At 39.1% G+C, this 19,479-nt stretch overlaps 1 protein-coding gene across 1 annotated transcript in view; it reads left to right on the top strand.

The window, feature by feature from the left end:
• raly (RALY heterogeneous nuclear ribonucleoprotein) overlaps window positions 1-19,479 on the top strand; it is a 149,455-nt gene that overhangs the window by 94,118 nt on the left and 35,858 nt on the right. The window contains exons 3-5 of the mRNA XM_042496987.1: window positions 2,527-2,599; window positions 4,815-4,862; window positions 15,322-15,470. Coding sequence (XP_042352921.1) covers window positions 2,527-2,599; window positions 4,815-4,862; window positions 15,322-15,470 — 270 coding nt within the window. The remainder of the gene's footprint in view (window positions 1-2,526; window positions 2,600-4,814; window positions 4,863-15,321; window positions 15,471-19,479) is intronic.

Genomic DNA, 19,479 nt, shown 5'->3' with positions numbered 1-19,479 from the left:
TGTCTCTGTGAAGATGTGTGCAGAGCAGTCCCAGACCTCCCGTTGCTGAGTGAGCTAAAATCACATCTCATCCACTTCACTGTCCTGCGATCAGACACTAGACAGAAGAAGGCTTGGTAGAGGAACAGCTCCCGCTCCGAGTCAGGCCAGCCTCCCTGTGATACCAACTCTTCTCCCTCTTTTTGTCCGGCACTTTCAGTTTTGTTTCTCCCGTCTGGATTGTTCGCACAAGTAATCGCAGTTTAAAAATTTCACTCTCTAGAATTGTTAAAATGCCTTTATTTCCACGGCAAAAAGGAAAAAAAAGAAATAAGGCATTTCAACATTTCAAGACAGTTTATTGGTGTTTTCTCTCTGATTTTTAATCCTTGTATATCCCCACCCAAAGAGCACCTCGAACAGGCTGACTTTTGAGTCCAGGAAGCGCTCCTTTTCTTGCATTTTTAAAATTTAAGCATTTGGCAGGTCTAACCAGTACAGATATTTTAGAGCGTGCTTTCTGTGTGGGCGTGTTGCAGGTAATCTGTTTTTTTTTCCCACAATACAAAATCATGTAGGTTGGGTGAATTGGAAACTCTACATTGTCCTGTGATAGACTGTTCAGCTCGTGGTGTTCCCTGCCTCTCACCCAGTGCATGCTGGGACAGGCTCCAGCTCCCGGAGAACCTCAACAGGATAATGGAGTTGAAAAATGGATGGATGGATAGATGAATCATAGTTGCATGGATGTTCCCTTGTGTGAGCACTGAACAGCCATAACTTTCCACCCACATGTGCTGGTGGGAAACATAAAACAGATGTACACAAACACACACACGCACAAAGTGTCAATCAGCTAAAGAAAAGAGGCCCAAGAATGGACCCTTGGGGAACTCCGCATTCCACTTTTGTACATTCGGATAATAGCACAAAGTGGTCCCTGTCCTTCGAAAAGGTTTCACACCAGTTAAGTGCTGTGCCAAAAAGTCCAACGCAGTTTTCCAGTCTGTCTAGTGTTATATTGTGGTTGACTGTGTCAAATTCAGTACTAAAATATAACAATACCAAGATTTAATCTTTTCCACTCTGTGTTTGTGCGGATGTCATTCGTGACCATAAAAAGAGCAGTCCTGAAACTGTGGTGCTGTTTTTCCTTGACTGGAAAACATCAACAACAGAGCAGATTTTTTTTACAGGAGTCCTGACAAAAAGTTCACAAAGCATGCTCATCCAAAAGACAAAAAACTATGTGCTGGACAAAAGATCAGACTAGATCTTATGAAGAGCACGTAGCTCGAAATGTCACCTTGGTGATAATTGTATTGAACATATATAGGAGTATAATCTAGTTTGCAGACTTTGTTTTTTTCCTTTCAAACATTGTACCTGAAGCTTTCTTTCTCAAAACTGCATTTTCCTCATTCACCATAAATTGCTGTAATTACGTATCTTTTTCTCACCCTTTTTGTTTTGTCCCCATATTTTAAAATGTTAATCCTTTGAAACCTGGATTGACATCAATTTTCTTGTGCTACATTCAGTTGCCCTTTTCACTATTTTGCTATTTGACCCTTTGAAACGTAAGGCAAATTGGTTGGATTTTCCTTTGAAAAGATGGGGAAAAAGGCAATGTTCAAATTGGCAAGAAATGTCCCACATATAGCAAGAAATTAGTTAAAGGTGACAAAAAAGTTACCTAAGAAAAGGAGGAAAGGGTTATTGGAAAATTGTCCAAAAAATAGGGAAAAAAGTCCAGAAAACTGTATATATGATATATAGTAAAACCACGTTATTAGATCATTTCCTGTTCAGTTGCTTGTCGCCTTCTCCCCGTGTCTTTGATAGAAATTAAACCAGTTTGCTCAGGTTTCAAAGGGTTAAAAGAGTGCATTACATTAATATGTTTAATTTCAGATTTTTCTCAAGTCTCTCGTTTGATTTGGCACATGGTTCATAAAATAGAGGTTCATCTCTATTTTTAATTACAACCACTGCACTGTAAGTAATGCAGGACTCTTACTTTTAATGTTGTATTCCCTCTTGATTTTTAGTACAAGAGTTTTTTTCAGCACCCAAAATAAGGGAGGAAAATCTTAAAGAGTGCAGCAGACTTGTTTCTTTCCCTCTGATTATTTACACATGGCAGGCTGACAGGCCACTATGGGCCCACTGGGAGCTGTGCGACCGACTGACAGGCTGAACAGGGAGCAGCGACGGTACTAACAGCAGGCACTGTGCAGACAGAGAAGGGACAATGTTGTAAAATGGCTCAACAGCTTCCTCTCGTGGAGGTTACAAGGCAACACATTATCAACCTTTACAGAGAGACACCCTGTATTCTCTACAGATGTGTTTCCCCAATGTTTTCAGTGCTTGTACAGTTATGTTACTAAACTTTTTGGGATGTAAGTGTAATAAAGGGACTTTAAAGCTTGAGAGGGCCTTAGATACTTGTGCCTTCAACTAGGAGTTTTTGTAGTTGATTGTCCTCATAAAACAAGTCTAAAATCAAACACTGTTATTTTTTCCTTTGTTTTTATTTTTCAGATATCAACATGGCTGGAGAACCGAGCCCAAGCAGACCCAAAATCCTAAAGCGATCAGCAGCTTCTCTCTACAGGTACACACTAACATTTATTGTTCATGGTTTGATCGATCATTAGGCAGGTTTCCTTTAAAGCTCAAAATGCACAAATTCAAAGTGTGAACATAAAATAGGCCTAATGGAAACACGGCAACTTAAAAAAACTCCCATTTATCACAAAAAAGTTTTTATGCTTGCACAAGGTGGTATTTCTGGCGATTCAGTTTTTTAACTGCAATGGAAAAACTTTTTTTTCACTTTCATAGGTCACATGATCCTGTGGCTATGCTTGGGCATGAGGCAGCAACCAAAATCAATATGACCTAAGGTCTCAAAATAGTCTACAGAACTTGCTGGGAATTTAAGTCCATTTTACAGGACTGAGAAAATCAGTGTGATTACTCCGAATTTATCACTGCAGTTGTTTTAGAAAATTGCACTTGTTCACGTGTTAGAGCTGCTTTTGTTTTTCATTTTAACTGGATGCTGTGCTCGCTCACTCGTGGCGTGTTACAGTTGTCAGTCTTGAAAAATAGATTTTTAATCTCAATGAGACTTTTACCGGGTTGTATAAAAGGATATACTCTATAAAGGACTTGTATTCAAGGGCCAACAAGAGAATATTATACCAACAAATGTTTTGACCGCAAAAGCAAACGCAGGTGCTCATGTGGGACTGAGATCTAAACCACTTTGATTGAAGAGGGCTTTAAAACCACCTACGCTGGATAACAACACCCTGAGGAAGGTGGAGGCCGAGACCTGTAGGTGTGTTATTAACAACACCCTGAAGAAGTCTCACGCTTCTATTTTTAACATCTCTGCCCTCCGCAGTTAAAGAAAGACTGTCTCTAACTTTTGCATTGGTATTTAGACTTTTTCATTGTTCTTGTTGTAGAGGGACATTATTTCTATTGTTTTTTCCCCACATTATATAACACTACACGTAAGAACATAAGATTTTTTTTTTGTTTTTTTTGGGGGGGGGTTAACACTGTATTTTGCAACCTGGAACCTATTTTGCCTCTTTTTTTGTGTGTCTAAGGTCAGATTCAAACCTAAAAGTCCGCTTTCTTGGTGCACTCCAGATGCGAGTTGGATACATGGTTTCATTTTTCAGATAATTCGGTTCAAGTTCACAAATGCAAAATTCAATTTAGTTCAATTTTGTTTTATTTATAAGGCCTCATCTCACAAATCAGTTTGTCCTTAGACTCTCACACCTACTCCCTGAAACCCCCACGCCCCCAAAAAAACTCTGTAACAGGGGAAAAAATGGTAGAAACCTCAGGAGGAGCCACGTGCAATAGATGTCAAAAATGACAATTAAATTATAGTAATGACATAAAAGAAAGAAAAAGAGAGAGAGAGGGAGAGAGGGGGAGAGAAAAAAAATCAAACAGACTATGAATTGTAAACAAAGGTCATGTGCGTGGAAATGGCATTAAATTATTGGTCAGACAGTCAGGTGGGTAAAAAGGAAAATCCCTCACAATTTCTAATATAGTTTGCATCATGCAGCATCAGCAAGTTATTTTCACGCTGGTGTTGATCTGCAGTGCATATCAGCAGACTCTTGCAGACGGCGCATATGAGCGTATGGTCAGACAGCGTGCTCTAAATAATGTAATAATTTATGCGTTTCATGTCTTTAATTTTAGAGGAGCTGCCACTTTTCTGCATATCGCTTCACATACTTTGATGTATGGTTGACGGAGCTTCTTAACTTTTACACGACATTGCTCAACAGTTTGATTAAATCCATTCTGCTTCATTCTTTCACTTAAGATTTTGAATTCTTGTGCACCTTCTCCAGCAGTAACATAAGCCTTTTCTACATTGAGCGTAATTACATGGTTCTCCTTTTTTGGATTAAGAACCTCTGGCTTCAGTGTGTCCCCCTAAATCATATATCCAGAACATGTGTGCTTCACTTCATGCGGAGTCGACCAACAGGGATTGTAAAATGTGTCAGTAAACAATAATTGTCCTGTAAATCATTGTCAAGAATTCAGTTTCTGTCACCAGGTTCTCTTTTGCCTTTGTCTTATTTACGTCTCTTGAAATAAAGTATGTAGTGGTTTATTTGTCTCTCCCGCACAGCTTGTGATTATTCCTTTTTTTATTTTTGCATTAAAAACCCAAAACGCTTTCGTATGTGGTTTAAAGTGGTTTCATGCTCAAGTTATAAAAAGCATTATATCACATTCGTTTTATTCAGTCACTGTGTGCTTTTGTGCTTCTTTTTCAGTGGCTACGAGTTTGATTACGATTACTACAGAGAAGACTTCTATGACAGGTGAGAGAAAAGACACTACTTGCTACCAGCGTTCTTTCGTCTTTTAAAGCCAGCAGGGCTGTCTTTAGCGCTCCAACACATGGACTCTGGCTCCGGTGTTTACAGTTTTCAGCAGAAGGTTTATCATGATAACCTCGCAGAGACCTGTGGCTGAGTCTGCTTTGGAGGCCTGTTGTGTGTCAAACATGTTGAGCCGTGACTTTGGAGAAAATATGCTGTTAAAGTATTTAGGCTATTTTCGTTTTTAGCTGGGAAAAATGTGGCGTATCTTTGACAATAACTAAACATTATTGCTCTGACGCAAGCAAGTCTAAAAATTCAGGTCAGAGGAGGGATAAAAGGCAGAGCAGGTGATGCTGTTTTAACGAAAAAGAAAAAAAGCAGGTAAATCCAAAATATGATGAAGTATTAAGCATATATAAGCCTTTTCTTTATTTCTTTACTTTTGCACCGTTAAAAACAGTCAGTAACAGACAGTAAACAATGGGGTCTGCAATAAACAAGAATGTGTGCCTTGGGAGTCCTTTGAATAAGAAGTCAAAAATAATGGGCAAAGTTTTGCCTGCATTTTTAATTTGCACAATAGTAACACCAAAAATGAAGCATGGCTTGAAGTTGGTATTAAGAATTTCACAGAATAAAATAAAATTCATTCATTTTCATCCATGTCTAACAGGAAACTACAGGGTCTTCTGAACCAAATCCTAAAAAAAAAAATCATTGTGCATAATTTAGTTAATTAAATATCATTTGAAATAATTAATAAATAATAATAAAAAAATCAGTTGCACCCTCAGAAGTATTTCATGGGGCTACGGAAAATCTTTGGTTGGTACATCAGATCCAAAAGCCAAAACAAAAATTCAGGAATTTGATTATGCTGTTTAAGTATAAGATTGTTGATGTTAAAGGTAACGTTTGTTGAAAACTATGTCAGTAGGGAGAGTTGAGAAACCACTGACTTTCATTTTTTTTTTTTTTTTTTTTTGCAGTGTTTGTTTGCTACTCAACTACTTTCTTAATCAGGTTGTTGTGGCAATGTTTTCACTGCTTTGATTGTGTTCACAGATAATTTTCTCAGGTAACGAGACACCACATTCATGTACTGCTTAGGCTTTTGAAGGAGGTGGTTGTGTAAATGGCGGCTGTACAAAGTACAGGACCTCAACATCAGATCTCCAGGTTTATGTCCAGACTCCTTGCGAAGGTTTAGGCAAAAAAAAAAAAAAAAAAAAAAAGAAGTGCTTTGGTTAGTTAGCAAATGACTGTGATTTTGGTTCAGTGTTAATAAGAAAAGGTAATAAAAATAGATGATGAACAATATAAAGAAAGCTATTGTCACTATGAGTGGATACTTTTGTGCTTTTGTGCCTATTTTGGTAGAAAACAACTGAAAAATGTTGTCAGTGAACATTTTACTGATGCTTTCAGTATATCCACATTTTTGCAACTTGCCATGTATATTAATTAGCAGCATAATAGAAAACATAATTTGCTCAGCATTATGTTTCTCTTAAATGTGATTGCTGGTTCAGATTAGTTGTATATAAAAGTCGTTTCGAGGAGACAGGACTGAATGAAGTGATGTGCTTTGACTAATACTCTTGCAGTTACAATTTGAGCCCTGCAATGTTAGCAGCTTCATTGTACTTCAAATAGACTGGTTGTTATTTTCTTAAAAAAAAAAAATAAAAAAATACAATTTAATATGACAGCAAGTTCTCATTCCAAAGCTGGTGTCAGTGATTTCGATTTCAGAAACCGATGCCAAAAGCAATCTTTTGTGGTGGTATGATATGCCGGCGGTCAGCCAGATGGCACCTGTCATCAAAGAATGATATGCAGGTTGATGGTGTTAGGTTTAAACGCTGCCAGTAACTATATAATATAAGATGGTGGAAGGTCGGGGTGGGGTGGAGGATGGTTCCAACAAACTCAGAGCCAAACTATAATGTTTTTTTCTAAGTATAACCACTCGCTTTTGTTGCCGAAATCTACCGGTAACCACCTGCTTTTGCAGATGTGCAGCGTTGGCTGCAGTGTCCTGAATGTCGACAGAAGATGCAGGAGGATGCATAACGCAGAAATGTAGACATTGGAGTCCACTGACAAAGCAGCAATATGTGACGACTGGGGATTAGAACATGTTGAATCTGCAGCTTTTAATTTGAAGGAGTACATCGGTAGTGAAAGACAAAACATTTAGCGGGAATAAGCTTTCTCATGTTCAGGGGAGACTTGTGGGTACCAATAAAACCCATTTTCATTTGCATATCTTGAGGGGAGAATTCAGGGGACCCCTTTGAAAAATGGCCTTGTTAGTTGTTCGAAAACCAAAATTCACTTCAACGTTCATGTTCAACTTTGGAACGTGATATAGCCCTCTTTCCAACAAGATTACCCCCATGATGGGTACCAATGGAAGCCTTGGTTGTTTTCTACCTTAAAAACTGAGTGCACCACAGCCTCTTAAAGACATGTTTGATGCACTTATGATGCACTTTATCCTGTGATTCATTTTTACTTTTTTAAGTTTGTCTATTGTTGAACCTCTGCCCTCTGATTTTTATTTTTAGGTTTTGACCTTTAGTGTTTTCTAGGTTTGTGTTTTTTATCTGTTTCTTGTTTTTATCTGTTGTTTTTAGCTTGTTTTTATCATCTTGTTGTGTTGTTCTTTTTACTGTGAGCTGCTGCCCTTCAATTTCCTATCAGAATATTAAAGTTAATCTAATCTCATCTAATCTAGTCCCCCTCCGATTGTTTTGACCAATGGAGGAACCAGCAAATTGATCACCCCCTCCAAAATCAGAGAGAGAACACTGGCAGCAGTATGGGGCACCACCAGTTACCAAACACCTAAAGTGTCACTGTCGTCATTTAAAAATGTAAAAAAAAAAAAAGGATAGTTATATGCACATCGCGTAGGTGCAAGGCTTTCAAAAGAAAGGAATTTATTCTATTTATTCTGAAGGAATAAATACACAAAAAAGTGATGTTGAGGCCATATTACAGAACATCAAGCCTATCTCAGTCAATAAAAACATTATATCAAAAATCTTTATATCATAATACATCTTTTATATCAAAAACCATGATATTAAAATCCCTCATAAGTCACCTACGTTCAAAATTGTATTAATTCAGGGTTAAGGGAGAAAACTCCAATACAAGAAAACCTTATAAAAAGCAGATCAAGTTCCAATAATGGAAAAAACGTTTTAGATTAGATTCGAATGAAGGAAAAAGGGGGAAAGCATACATCAATAAAGGAGTAATTGAATGAGGAAAGAGACACACACTTATTATATTGACTAAAACTTGTTATATTAATACATTTACACTTTTTGAGAGCTTGTCAGCCTATTGGTGTGCATTATGTATAAAGCGGTTTCATCTTTTGACATTTGACCTGACGAAGATCCAAGCAGGATGGAAACGTTGTCTTCAGTAAACCTGTGTGGCATGGAGTTAGTGTGCAGGCGTTCCCTTTTATCCCAAATCTTTTAACCAGGAGATTATCTACTTCCATGAGTTTTTTTTCCCTCTTGTATACCATCTGCATCTCAATAAGGCCAATCTGAGGAACATCTGGCCAAAGTCAATCTGTTTTCATTGACCTCTGCAGTCATGTCACAGTGTGGTAACTATTACTGTTCTGACACAACCAGGTGAAAGTCATCATCAAAGCCAACATTGCAGTAAGGGTAAAAAAAAATTGCATCTGTAGTCATGCCCCTTACTTGAAGCAAATCCATGGGCCCAGTCTTGTGTGTCTCAGTTCATTCAGGGCTTTGAAACTGAATCTTTACTTTGGTAACATACGACCATTCGTGTATGAAACTTTTTTGTGTGTGTTTTTTAAAAAAGTGCATACATTGAGCAGGACAGAAAGTAGAGATCTCCAGCTGACATGAATCAGTGATGGTTCATCCAGATGATCCCCAATGTCATATTGATGTCTGCCTCGATCCCAGCATGGGATCTTTGCAATTTACCCTGGAAAAAAATAATAAAACGATCTGTTTTTATCCGTTATGTGCTGTCATCATAAGCCAAGGTTTTTACATATTTGTGGTGCAGAGGTTTTGTGTTTCACAAAAGACAGTCATGCTCGTGTGAGAGAGAAAAACACTCCCAAAGTCTCTCCTGACTGCCGTCAAAACCCATCAAGCTTTGACTGTCTGAAATAAAGCAGGCTAATGCAGCAGAGAAGGTTAATCAAAGTTCTTCTGTCTCGCTGGGAAAAGAAGAGCTATTGTCTGTTAATTCTCTGAATGACACATCATTCCAGTTACTTTGCTTGCGCTCATTCAGAAAAAAAGAGGGATCAGCCAGTGAGTTCAGTCTTCATGGGTGTCGTTGAGTACGTGGTTTGCTCTCTGGATCTAACATTTCCAGTGATGGGATGCTTCCTTGAACCACTATATGACCTTTCTGTTCTACACATTCTCACCTTTTGCTTGGCAAATACCAAAGTTTGGTCAGTGCCCCGTCAGGTCAAAGTATGACATGCCAGGTACCCCTACCACATCATTTTTGGATGTTCAGGGCAGCCTGTTCTCACTCCAACGTCATAAAACACCGCTGCTTGGTCAGTGCCAGAAGCCACCTTTCGCAGCTGTATGATATGTCAGCAGTTGGCTGGACAGCACCTGCCGTGGAGGTATGATTCACTGGTGGGCGGTGTCACACATGGCCAGACAGAATCTTTCACAGCATTATGACAAGCGGCAGGATGGCATCAGTTTGAAATGCTGCCGTAATGACCGAATGTAAGGAGCTGGAAAGTCCCGACTGAGCAAGTGAGAGTGGGTTGAGGGGAGGTGGATGGGTCCAACGAACACCCGGGAGCCAGCTGTTCACTTCCTGTATGAATGTTGAGCCAAAGCTTGACGTTATTTATTTCACGTGCCTTTGTAGCCTAAACCTAAGCACATGCTTGTGTTGCACATAAAAATAAGCATTTTACCGGCTTTGTTAAGTTTCTTTGACAAAAACTGTAAGCATCTAACGAGCAGTAACTGCACATTTCCAATTTCCAGGCGTAAATTCACACACGGATACCTTTCAAGTAACATGTAGGCGTGAAAAGCACTGACCAAGCAGCAATTTTTGACCACGTCAGATGTGTTGTTCAAGGACGACATGTCAATTTGCTTTCAAGACATGCATTGTCTCTTAAAAAGTAGGGATGCATATCAAGACCGATAATTTTCAGCCTGGTTATGGGACTTTTGACATCATACCAATTGCTGGTCGCACTCAAATAATAAAGTAATAAGTGAAATAATCATAAACTCAGCACCCCTGTTGTTGCTCATCATTGACCTGCTGACCAGCCTGCACCGTGAGACCTGACGGCGCTGCGGACTGAAAGAGAAAGTCAGGGATCCGCTCCGCTCTCATTCTCCGCTGGTATCTCTACTGGTGTACGCTCTGTTTTCCACCGGTGTCCGCTTCGCTCTCCGCTGGTTTCGGCTCCGCTCTTATTTCCTGACGGTGTCTCCAAATGTGTGCTCTGCTCTCATTGTTTGCCGGTGTCTCTGAATGTCCCCTACATTGTCATTCTCCACTGGTGTCTCCGCTGGTGTCTCCGAATGTGCGCTCCACTCTCATTCTCTGTCTGTGTCTCCGCCTGTGTCCGCTCTGCTCTCATTTTCTGCCGCTGTCTCTGAATGTCTGCTCCGCTCTCATTCTTCAACGTTGTCCACAGCGCTCTCATTCTCCGCTGCTCTCTCTGTCGGTGTCTGCTCTGCTCTCATTTTCCACCGGTGTCTCCGCTGTAGTGTTAAGAGTTGCCCAGGTTGTCTCATACCATGTTGGTGTCTGATGCTGATGGGCAAAGACAAGATAAATCACAAGTCATGCAAAGCAACAAGAAACAATTAAAAAAACAATAGCCCTGGGGTTCTTAGGTGTTGCGAGTTGCATGTGGACGGCCCAGTATCTTTCAGCCATCCACCAGCTTACAATAAATATGCCACCAGTTTGGTACAACTGCTTTAACAACGGCCTTAAATGTCACACTTTCACAGTGTGACATTGTGCAGAAAAAGGGCATTATTTTTTAGTGAGTATCATAACTACACTGTCGTGTCTAGTTGCACAAATCAAACAACACTGTCCTGATAATTCTCCAGTTTTTGCTGCCATAGCTCAACGTTGATGTCCAAGCATTGTGACCGTCATAATTAACATGCAGTGGAATTCTGGCTTTGACAGAAAGTAAATATTATGACTATATCAATGCAGAGGAGAATGTTTTTATGTACTGTATTATTATATGGCTAACGCTGTGGTGAGCAGATTTATGAGGTTAATTTGTTTCCTTCAGAGGTACAGAGCTTTGACGTTGCATTTCTTTATTCCCTCAATTTTTCAAAACCAGCCCGACTGAGTATCTTTTGAACAGAAATCAAAGTTTATCAATCTCTTGAAATATGATCTGTGCAGTAATTCTGGGCATTAAAGACTTTGTCTGCTCTGATTATCTGTTTCGTGTAGCAGAACAGTTTTTTAATTCAGTTTTAAATTGTCATAATGCACAATTTAATCTACTGTTACTTCTCTTTACCCTTCTGGAGATGCTCGTTAAAGTAAGGGACTGAAGTATATTGCCATCTGGAGAAACTATCTGTGGTGATTATAAAGAGTTGCTGCTTGTCCCAAAGGCCTAAAACACAAGCTGTACTGAAGCACACGAGCCTCATAGAGTCTGATGTAGTAAAGCCAAAGGGAGTTACTGATGTCAGAATCGTCTCCCAACATGTCATCAAGTGTCATGACCCGAGGTGAAATTATAACTCATGATGTGCTTTGTTGGGAGTGGATGGAGTCTTTGTTAAAAAGCTTTTTATGAAGTATGACCAAACATGGACTCTAATCAGGACTTCAAAACAGTTCTTTATGCATCCCCTTACGAAACAGCGGCCCACATATTGATTTTGTCAAACCGTTATCTGATTTTAATTATTCTGTCAAGATTCATATCTTTAATGTGCTCAGGTCAGGTTTAGGAAAAGAGTCATGGTCTGGATTTGTCACGTTACGTACTAAACAGAGTTAAATAGAAAGTTTTAGTTGTTATATTATAAAAGTTATGTAAAGTAATGTAGGTCAGATTTAGGAGAGTAAATTTCCATATGTAAACTTATAGAAAACTATATGTTCGAAGAGACAGATAGATATTTTGAATATGTAAAACAAACAAACAAACAGAAAAAACAAAACAAAATGGCAATAATAAAAAAATGGATGATAACCTATACTCAGTAAAACATAAAGTTTCATAGGTGAGGTTTGGGAAAGTAAAAAGCTGTGTAGGTTCGGTTCAGGAAAGTAAAGATTTGTATGATTTGTATGAGGGTTTAGAAAAGCAAAATTTCATATTTAATATGAAGTTATGTAGAGTAGGTTATTAGAATAGTGTTTGGGAGTTGTTACATTGGATAAGTTTGGAAAAAGCAACCTCCTTTGGCATTGTCACACTATGTACTCAACATAAAGTAATGCAGGTTAAATTAAGGAAAGTAAATTTTGGTAGGTGTGATTCAGGAAAGTAAAACTACGTACATAACATAAAGGTACGTAGATTAGATAAAGGAAAGTAGAGTTACATAGGTTAGGTTAAGGAAAGTATAATTGGATGGAATAGGTCTAGGAAAATAAAGTTAAGTAGTTTAGGTTAAGGAAGAAAAGAATCATGATTAGGTGTGGTACTGAAAATGAAGTATGTTAGGTTACGTAATAAAAAACGTAACCTAACAGGGTGCTGTTAGGTTACATTCTTGATATTAAGTTAAGTCAGTTAGGTATTGGTAAAGAACCGTGTTTGGGAGTTGTCACATCATATACTTAACGTAAAATTATGTTTGATAAGCTTAGGAAATAAACACTCTTGGGCTTCATCATGTAATGTTACATAGGTTATGTCTTGGAAAGTAAAGTAAGGCACTTAAAGTAAAGTCACATAGTTTAGGCTCAAGAAAGTCAAGTAACGTAGGTTAGGTATAAGAAAAGGATCATAGTTGGGAGTTGTCACGTTATCTTTTTAACCTAAAGTTATGTTGGATAGGTTTAGGAAAAGATAAACCTTTGGAGTTTGTCATGTAAAGTTATATAGGTTAGGTTTAGGAAAGTAAAGTTACACACTTAACAATAAGTTATGTGGGTTAGGTTAAGGTAAGGAAACATGGTTGGTCAATCCCGTCTCACTGTGAAGTCGTCACATGAGGACGGTCGGGCAGTGACTGTCCAAATCAACCTATAACGTGTTGGGTATCTCCACCGCGTCAAGCTTTGATGTTCTGAGGTCGTAGTAAGAAACGGTTGCGTAACCACATAATATTAAGGAGTGCAAGCCTGCCTGTATGGCAGGTGGGTGGGGGGGCGGATGGGCCACACAAACCAACTTGCGCATGGGTGATGTCTGCCTGTCTGTGTGTTCATGTGTCTGTGTGTGCGTGTGTGTGTGTGTGTGTGTGTGTGTGTGTGCACGCGCGCGCCTGTGCATTTGTGTCCTGAGTTCACCTCCCGTGTGTGTGTTAACCATCCATGACTTTGATGCCTTATCTCAACCATAATAACAGTGCACGCTGTTGTGTGAATGGGCACCGTGCCGCTTCATTCTACATCATGGTAACGGGTTGCGTCACCCCATCATGACGTCATCCCACCACGTGCATTTCTGTAGCAGGATCTTCCTCAAACTATATGCTGTAATATATACAGTAATAAGTACAGTAGCATAGTGCAACACTATATCAAAGCTCGCGTTCAGTCTCAGGTACAACAGACCACATCTGACCACACTGAGATGTAGGTTCGGGTGTTTATAAGACTAACGATACAGCTGCATTACATTACAGTACTTGTTGCCTCTCCATTTAAGTCTTATAATCTAGTTCCAGTGACCAGTGTCAAAATTGAAAATAAAAGTATTAAGCAGTAACTCTAGGGGTTTTATGTTTGTTTGGATTATAATGGGAAGTGCATGTACTTTTCTGGCAACATGATGGTTTTCAGAATGTAATTTTGAGAGGACAACATGATATGCTGAACCCATTACCAGCTTGTTTGGGTTTACCACAAGAAAATCAGGCTTATATGTTGTGACACCAAAATCTGACCCTTTTTCCAAGGCCTCTTTTCTACGGTTTATCCAAACATTTTAGACACTTAACAGCAATTTGAAAAAAAGAAGAAAATATTACTAAACTCTGCCTTCCACATCTCTAAGGCTCTAATTTGCAGATGATCAACAGTTTATTGGCCTTTTCTCTATTATTTAGTCTCATAAAACATCAAAAAGCAGAATTGTGTTTTCAGTTTATAACTGCTTTTTTCCCACAAAACATTATTTCCATTTTATATTAGCAATCTTTATTTGCATGACCTTACTGTTTTTCTTCACCAGCACATTGTTTCTCAATGTGCTGGATTTTGTCTTGCGTACTCAATGCTCCGGTCAAATACAGCCAAGGAAAATACTCAAAATAGAGACAGATTTTGTTTTCTTCAATACTGACTCCCACAAATTCTGTTTGAGCCAGATAATGTCAAAATTGGCTATAAAATGGCAATACATGTCAGAAGCAGGAATTGTGTGGGTGGTGTTGGAGTATGAATGCAGCTGTGAGCAGCAGTGAGGTAAAACAACATAACATGTCGACTTGTGACCTGAAAAAAAGTATGAAAATAACAGTTAATGGCCAACAATGTAAAGATTCAAATTACTTTTTTATTGTTTACCAAGAGCTCCTTTTTGGTCTTTGCTTGCATCTAGATTTTCAGTGAAATACGCAGGAGGCTGTATCCCCTCATTGTACAAAAAAACAGACAAATATGTGTTCAATGTTGTACATTCACACAAAATTAAGTGTATATAAGAGGTGCTTCCATGAGTGAACACAGCATACCACAATGGAAAATGCTGACTTGAGTGACTTGCAAATATAAAAAATAAAAAGAAAAGTAAAATCAAATGTTGGATGGTGGTGCAGAAACTCTGAAAATGTAATAATTAAGCAATGAATCTGGAGAAAATTATTTTATTTCCCTTGTGCGGTTTCCAAATATGAAATTTGAATGAGCTTTTTAATGTTTAATTGATGTCTGTTGTTGTTCAATGTAATATGGATTTTTTTTTCTTTTTTAAATTTTATTATCTGCCAAAATACCACAGTATACTGTAAAAGCATATGGATGAGTCAGATTAGTTGTGTACAAATGCAACTTTTTCTTTGACCTCTGAATTGGGATATGTAGGATGATTGTCAATTCTGCTCCTTTGCTTTTCTCTCTCTTTAATCTCAACTCCTGCCTTCATTTCACCTCCTTTTCGCCTCTCCTCTGCTTTCCTCACTCCCTCTGATCTCTCTTATTCCACCTTGTCCATTTGTGTTCCTCTTTTTCAACCCACCCCTCATTTCATTTCTTTGTGTCTCCCCTCTTTTTTCAGGTTGTTTGAGTACCATGGCAGGGTGTCTCCGGTCCCTCGGGTGGTGCCCGTCAAACGCCCTCGGGTAGCAATTCCTCTGGTGCGACGGGTCAAACTGCTGTCGCGTAACGCCTCTGTCCTGCCAACCAGCAACGGCAACAAACAGAAATGTAAGTATATCTCTGTCCGTCTATCTATCTAGCGTCATTGTCCACAACAGAATTAATAAGTCACTTCACATAATGCTGGAGTAATTCAAGTAAATAAACACACCATCTCAACAAGGTAAGCATACGTAAACACACCAAAATTAAACAACCATTCAATTGTTAATCATCTTTATACTCTATGTATTATGTGACCGGTGTGATATATTCAAATGTAGAATACTGGAAAACAATTTGGGTTTAGAAAAGTGTAACTGATGTAATATTATTTAAAGTTGTAGTATTAGTTCTTACAGTATAATAGTAGCAGTAAATAATAGCATTAGCTGCTGATGGTGCAGCAACAGTAATTGTTAGTGTATAAGTTGCAATTGACGTAAATGCTGTTCAAATAGTTATTGTACTGTAGGCTTGAGCCATTTTACAAAATTATAGTTCAACATCATAATTATTGTCCATGATAATGGTCTTCACATGTCCATGACAAAACAGTATTGTGCAACGCCTGCTGTGAATTGTTTTTGCTGTATTGTTAATACATAACACTGCATGAATTTTAAGATCATGTGGTCTATTTGGCACCAGTTCACACAAAATATTTTTTTTTGTCTGTCAGTATAAATCAAAACTGACAAAACTACCATGGTGTCATTCCAACAAGAGAATTGGGTGCAGATGAACTTGTAGACTGTTACAGGAGCGCACTGTGTTAAGTTTGGAGGGAATTGAATGAGAATGCTGGAAGCTCTTTATTATAATCCCTGTGTCACATTTGTTCTAGAAACTCCAGTTAAACATCAAAACCTGCATCTCATTCAGGACATGTGCACTAATAGTTCTAGTATTTATACTTTTTGCTGTATTTGGGCCTTTTCTTTTCTCTTGATTTTTCTGTGTATCACTGTGTTGTCAAAGCATATTTAAAAAAAAAATTAACAACATGCTAGCATACATCTGATGCTGTATGTAATTACCCATGTGACATTAGACCATGCTGTGTTCACACTTTGAGCAACAAAGCAACTACATGGCAGCTTCATCATCGCTGTTGAGGTGCAGAAGTAAAGAAAACTGTGCCTTTTTGGCGATTCTTTGCTTTTAAACCAAGTGAAAAAGCAGTCAAAGATTTGTCCAAACTTTTGTCTCAGACTTCATCAAATTTCCACCTCCCTCTTACAACTCACCATCCAACAGATCGTGCAAGTCCGCCACATTCACGAAGAGCAGCCAAACCAAAACTTGTGCCTTTATGAGCAACCAGCCTTCAATCATCGGGACTTTTGCAAAGGCAGTGAGCCTCTATTGTTGGTGTCCTCATCCATACACCAATGTTTCTTAAAGCAATATTGTCAGTGAGTGAATTTCAATATTGTCCAACCCTTTTATATTGGCAGTTGTAAGTAAACATTGCAATTTATGATTCTGAACGTAAACATTAAGTATGTATAGGTTCAGCTGTGTAATCATATTCTTGATGGAAGTCCAGTATTGTGATGTGAACCTCCATGTCATCAAACTCTCAGTTGTCGTTTTGTCTCCAGTTTATTATTTCCTCTCTTATATCTTCGTGACTTCCAGGCTCACCTCTTTCTCATCTAACTTTCATGTCTGTGTTTTACATATCAGTGAAAAGGTTCAGGCATCAGGGCCACTGCTGTCACTTTATTTTTGTATTCCGCTCATTAAACATTCATTTCACATCGTGTTCATATTGTGGATCTGAAGAGAGGCGCTGATGCCCCGTCAGCTCCTTTCATATTTGACTTCGACCTGAACCTTTTCTTCAAAACAGCATTTTTTTTTTAATTCCTGCTGAATTTCATTGAATTTCACTTTCTGCAGAGCTCACAAAGCAGTGTTCATGTCACTGGTTTGAGTGTCTTTTTGTGTACTCATCAAACTTGCATCTCAAATGACTTTGAAAAGCAAAAAACCCAACAGCACACACACTGCTCACTTTTTGGGAAGCTCTAAATAAAGAGCCGATGGTTTGTAGTTCTTGGAGCCCTGCCAGTTTGAAGAAGGTTGTGTTCAAGTCCCTCAGCCACTGGCACTGGGTTCAGCATTTTGAAGTATGTATTGAAAAACTGTATCATATGAAACGTGTACTCATGAGGATATCACACTGAGGATTGTAGGCACCTGGTTGGCTTTATTGTCCATTGCCTCTGGTGGCTTAACGGAAACATGTGTGACATTTTTTGATCACCTGTTCGATATTTTCATACTAAAGACGGCAGATATGTTCTTGTTGGGACCAAAAATAACGCCCAGCAATAGATTCATGTCATGATGTTTCAGCAGACATCATCAAATGAATGAGATAGTGAGGCGAAACTTTTAAAATGTTTATTTCCTGGTTTGTCGGCCTGTTCTCAGAGGCCACGGCAACAAACACATCTGTCTCTATCGCCAGTTAAAATTCGGCCGCCAGTCCGCAGCCCCGCGCGCAGCTCCAAGAAGATCACCCTCGGAAGCCTAAAGCGGCTGATGAGCCAGTCGTCTTCGTGTGGTCATAACATCCTCTCGGTCTCTAAAAATGCATTCTCATCGCACTGCGCAATTTGCAATATCTTCTCATATTGCCATAGCTGCCAGTGTTGTTAACGATATCGTCTGCACCATTTTGCGCACGCCTTTATATACACTCATCTAATGGCCGACAGGTGGATGTGTTCAAAGTTCATCAGTGCGTCTGTGATGTGCACATCACTCAGAGGAGGAACTGTTTTGACATTATAAACAGTTTCCCAGCACCACCTCTAAGTGTCGCCAACGGATCAAAAGCAGTAGAAACGTGCACACGCCAGCCACGAAGTTGTGTGGAGCACCGCACATTTTCACGGTCATTTCACTCTTGATACATCTGAACATGAGCGTGGAAAAGGGCGTGCGCCACCTTTTTGTGCGTACACACCCTGTGTACATGAGGCCCCTGGTGTCCCTCAGGTATTCTTATGGATCTGCTCTTGCCAGCCAAGTCTCTCGGCATGTGTTTATTTTCATACTTGGCTATGACACCAGAATAGATCAGATCCATATAAATTCTTTTCCTTAGGCTCAGAGCAGGTAGCATGTATATGATATTTTCCATACACATGCGCAAAATCTAATTCTACAACAATGAAAGTGCTATACACTTGGAATACTTTAAACTTATGCACTTTAAACTAATGCACTCACTGATCAGTTCCATAACAAGTTGGAGACTAAAGTATTTTTACTTGGCAGGCGGTGTTCACACACACCACTGCATGGATTTTACAATGACATGGTACAGTATTTGGCACAGATTTACACCAGAAAATGTTAGTAGTCTGTCAGTGAAAATCAAAACTGTCATAAATGCCATGGTGGTGTCATTCAAATTTGGGTGCAGATTAAAATAAAATGGTGTGAACTTGTAGACTGTTACAGACAGGCAGTGTTAGGTGTGGAAGGAACTGGATGTGAATGCGGGCGGCACGGTGGCGTCGTGGTTAGCACTGTTGCCTCACAGCAAGAGGGTCCCTGGTCCAAAGACATGCAGGTCAGGTGGATTGGTGACTCTAAATTGCCCTTAGGTGTGACTGTGAGCGTGTACGGTTGTCTGTCTATATGTGTCGGCCCTGCGAAAGTCTGGCGACCTCCAGGGTGTACCCCGCCTTCTGCCCGATAACAGCTGGGATAGGCTCCAGCCCCCCCGCGACCCAGAAAATGAATGAATGGATGTGAATGCTGGAAGCTCTTTTTATTCCCATGTCACTTTCATTCTAGAAATTTCATTCAGACATCAAAACATTCAGTTCAATTATATTAATACTTTTTGAAAAATTTCATGTGATCTACAATCCTTGGTAAATGATAGGATGTACTGATTATTAAACTTGACACATTTTCACACTTTCCATGCATTTTCAACTTGTATCCACTCTGTCATGCTTTCAGCTAAAAAACTTAACTTTGAGTTTAAATTGTTCATGTCTCCAATACAATCTGGATATTATTAAACCTCAGATCCATTAAAATGTTT

Source organism: Plectropomus leopardus, chromosome 2 (genome assembly GCF_008729295.1).
Source record: "Plectropomus leopardus isolate mb chromosome 2, YSFRI_Pleo_2.0, whole genome shotgun sequence".
In the NCBI taxonomy this organism is placed as follows: domain Eukaryota; kingdom Metazoa; phylum Chordata; class Actinopteri; order Perciformes; family Serranidae; genus Plectropomus; species Plectropomus leopardus.
Note: the sequence above shows the minus strand (reverse complement) of the source record. Positions and strands in the feature narration are given on the sequence as shown.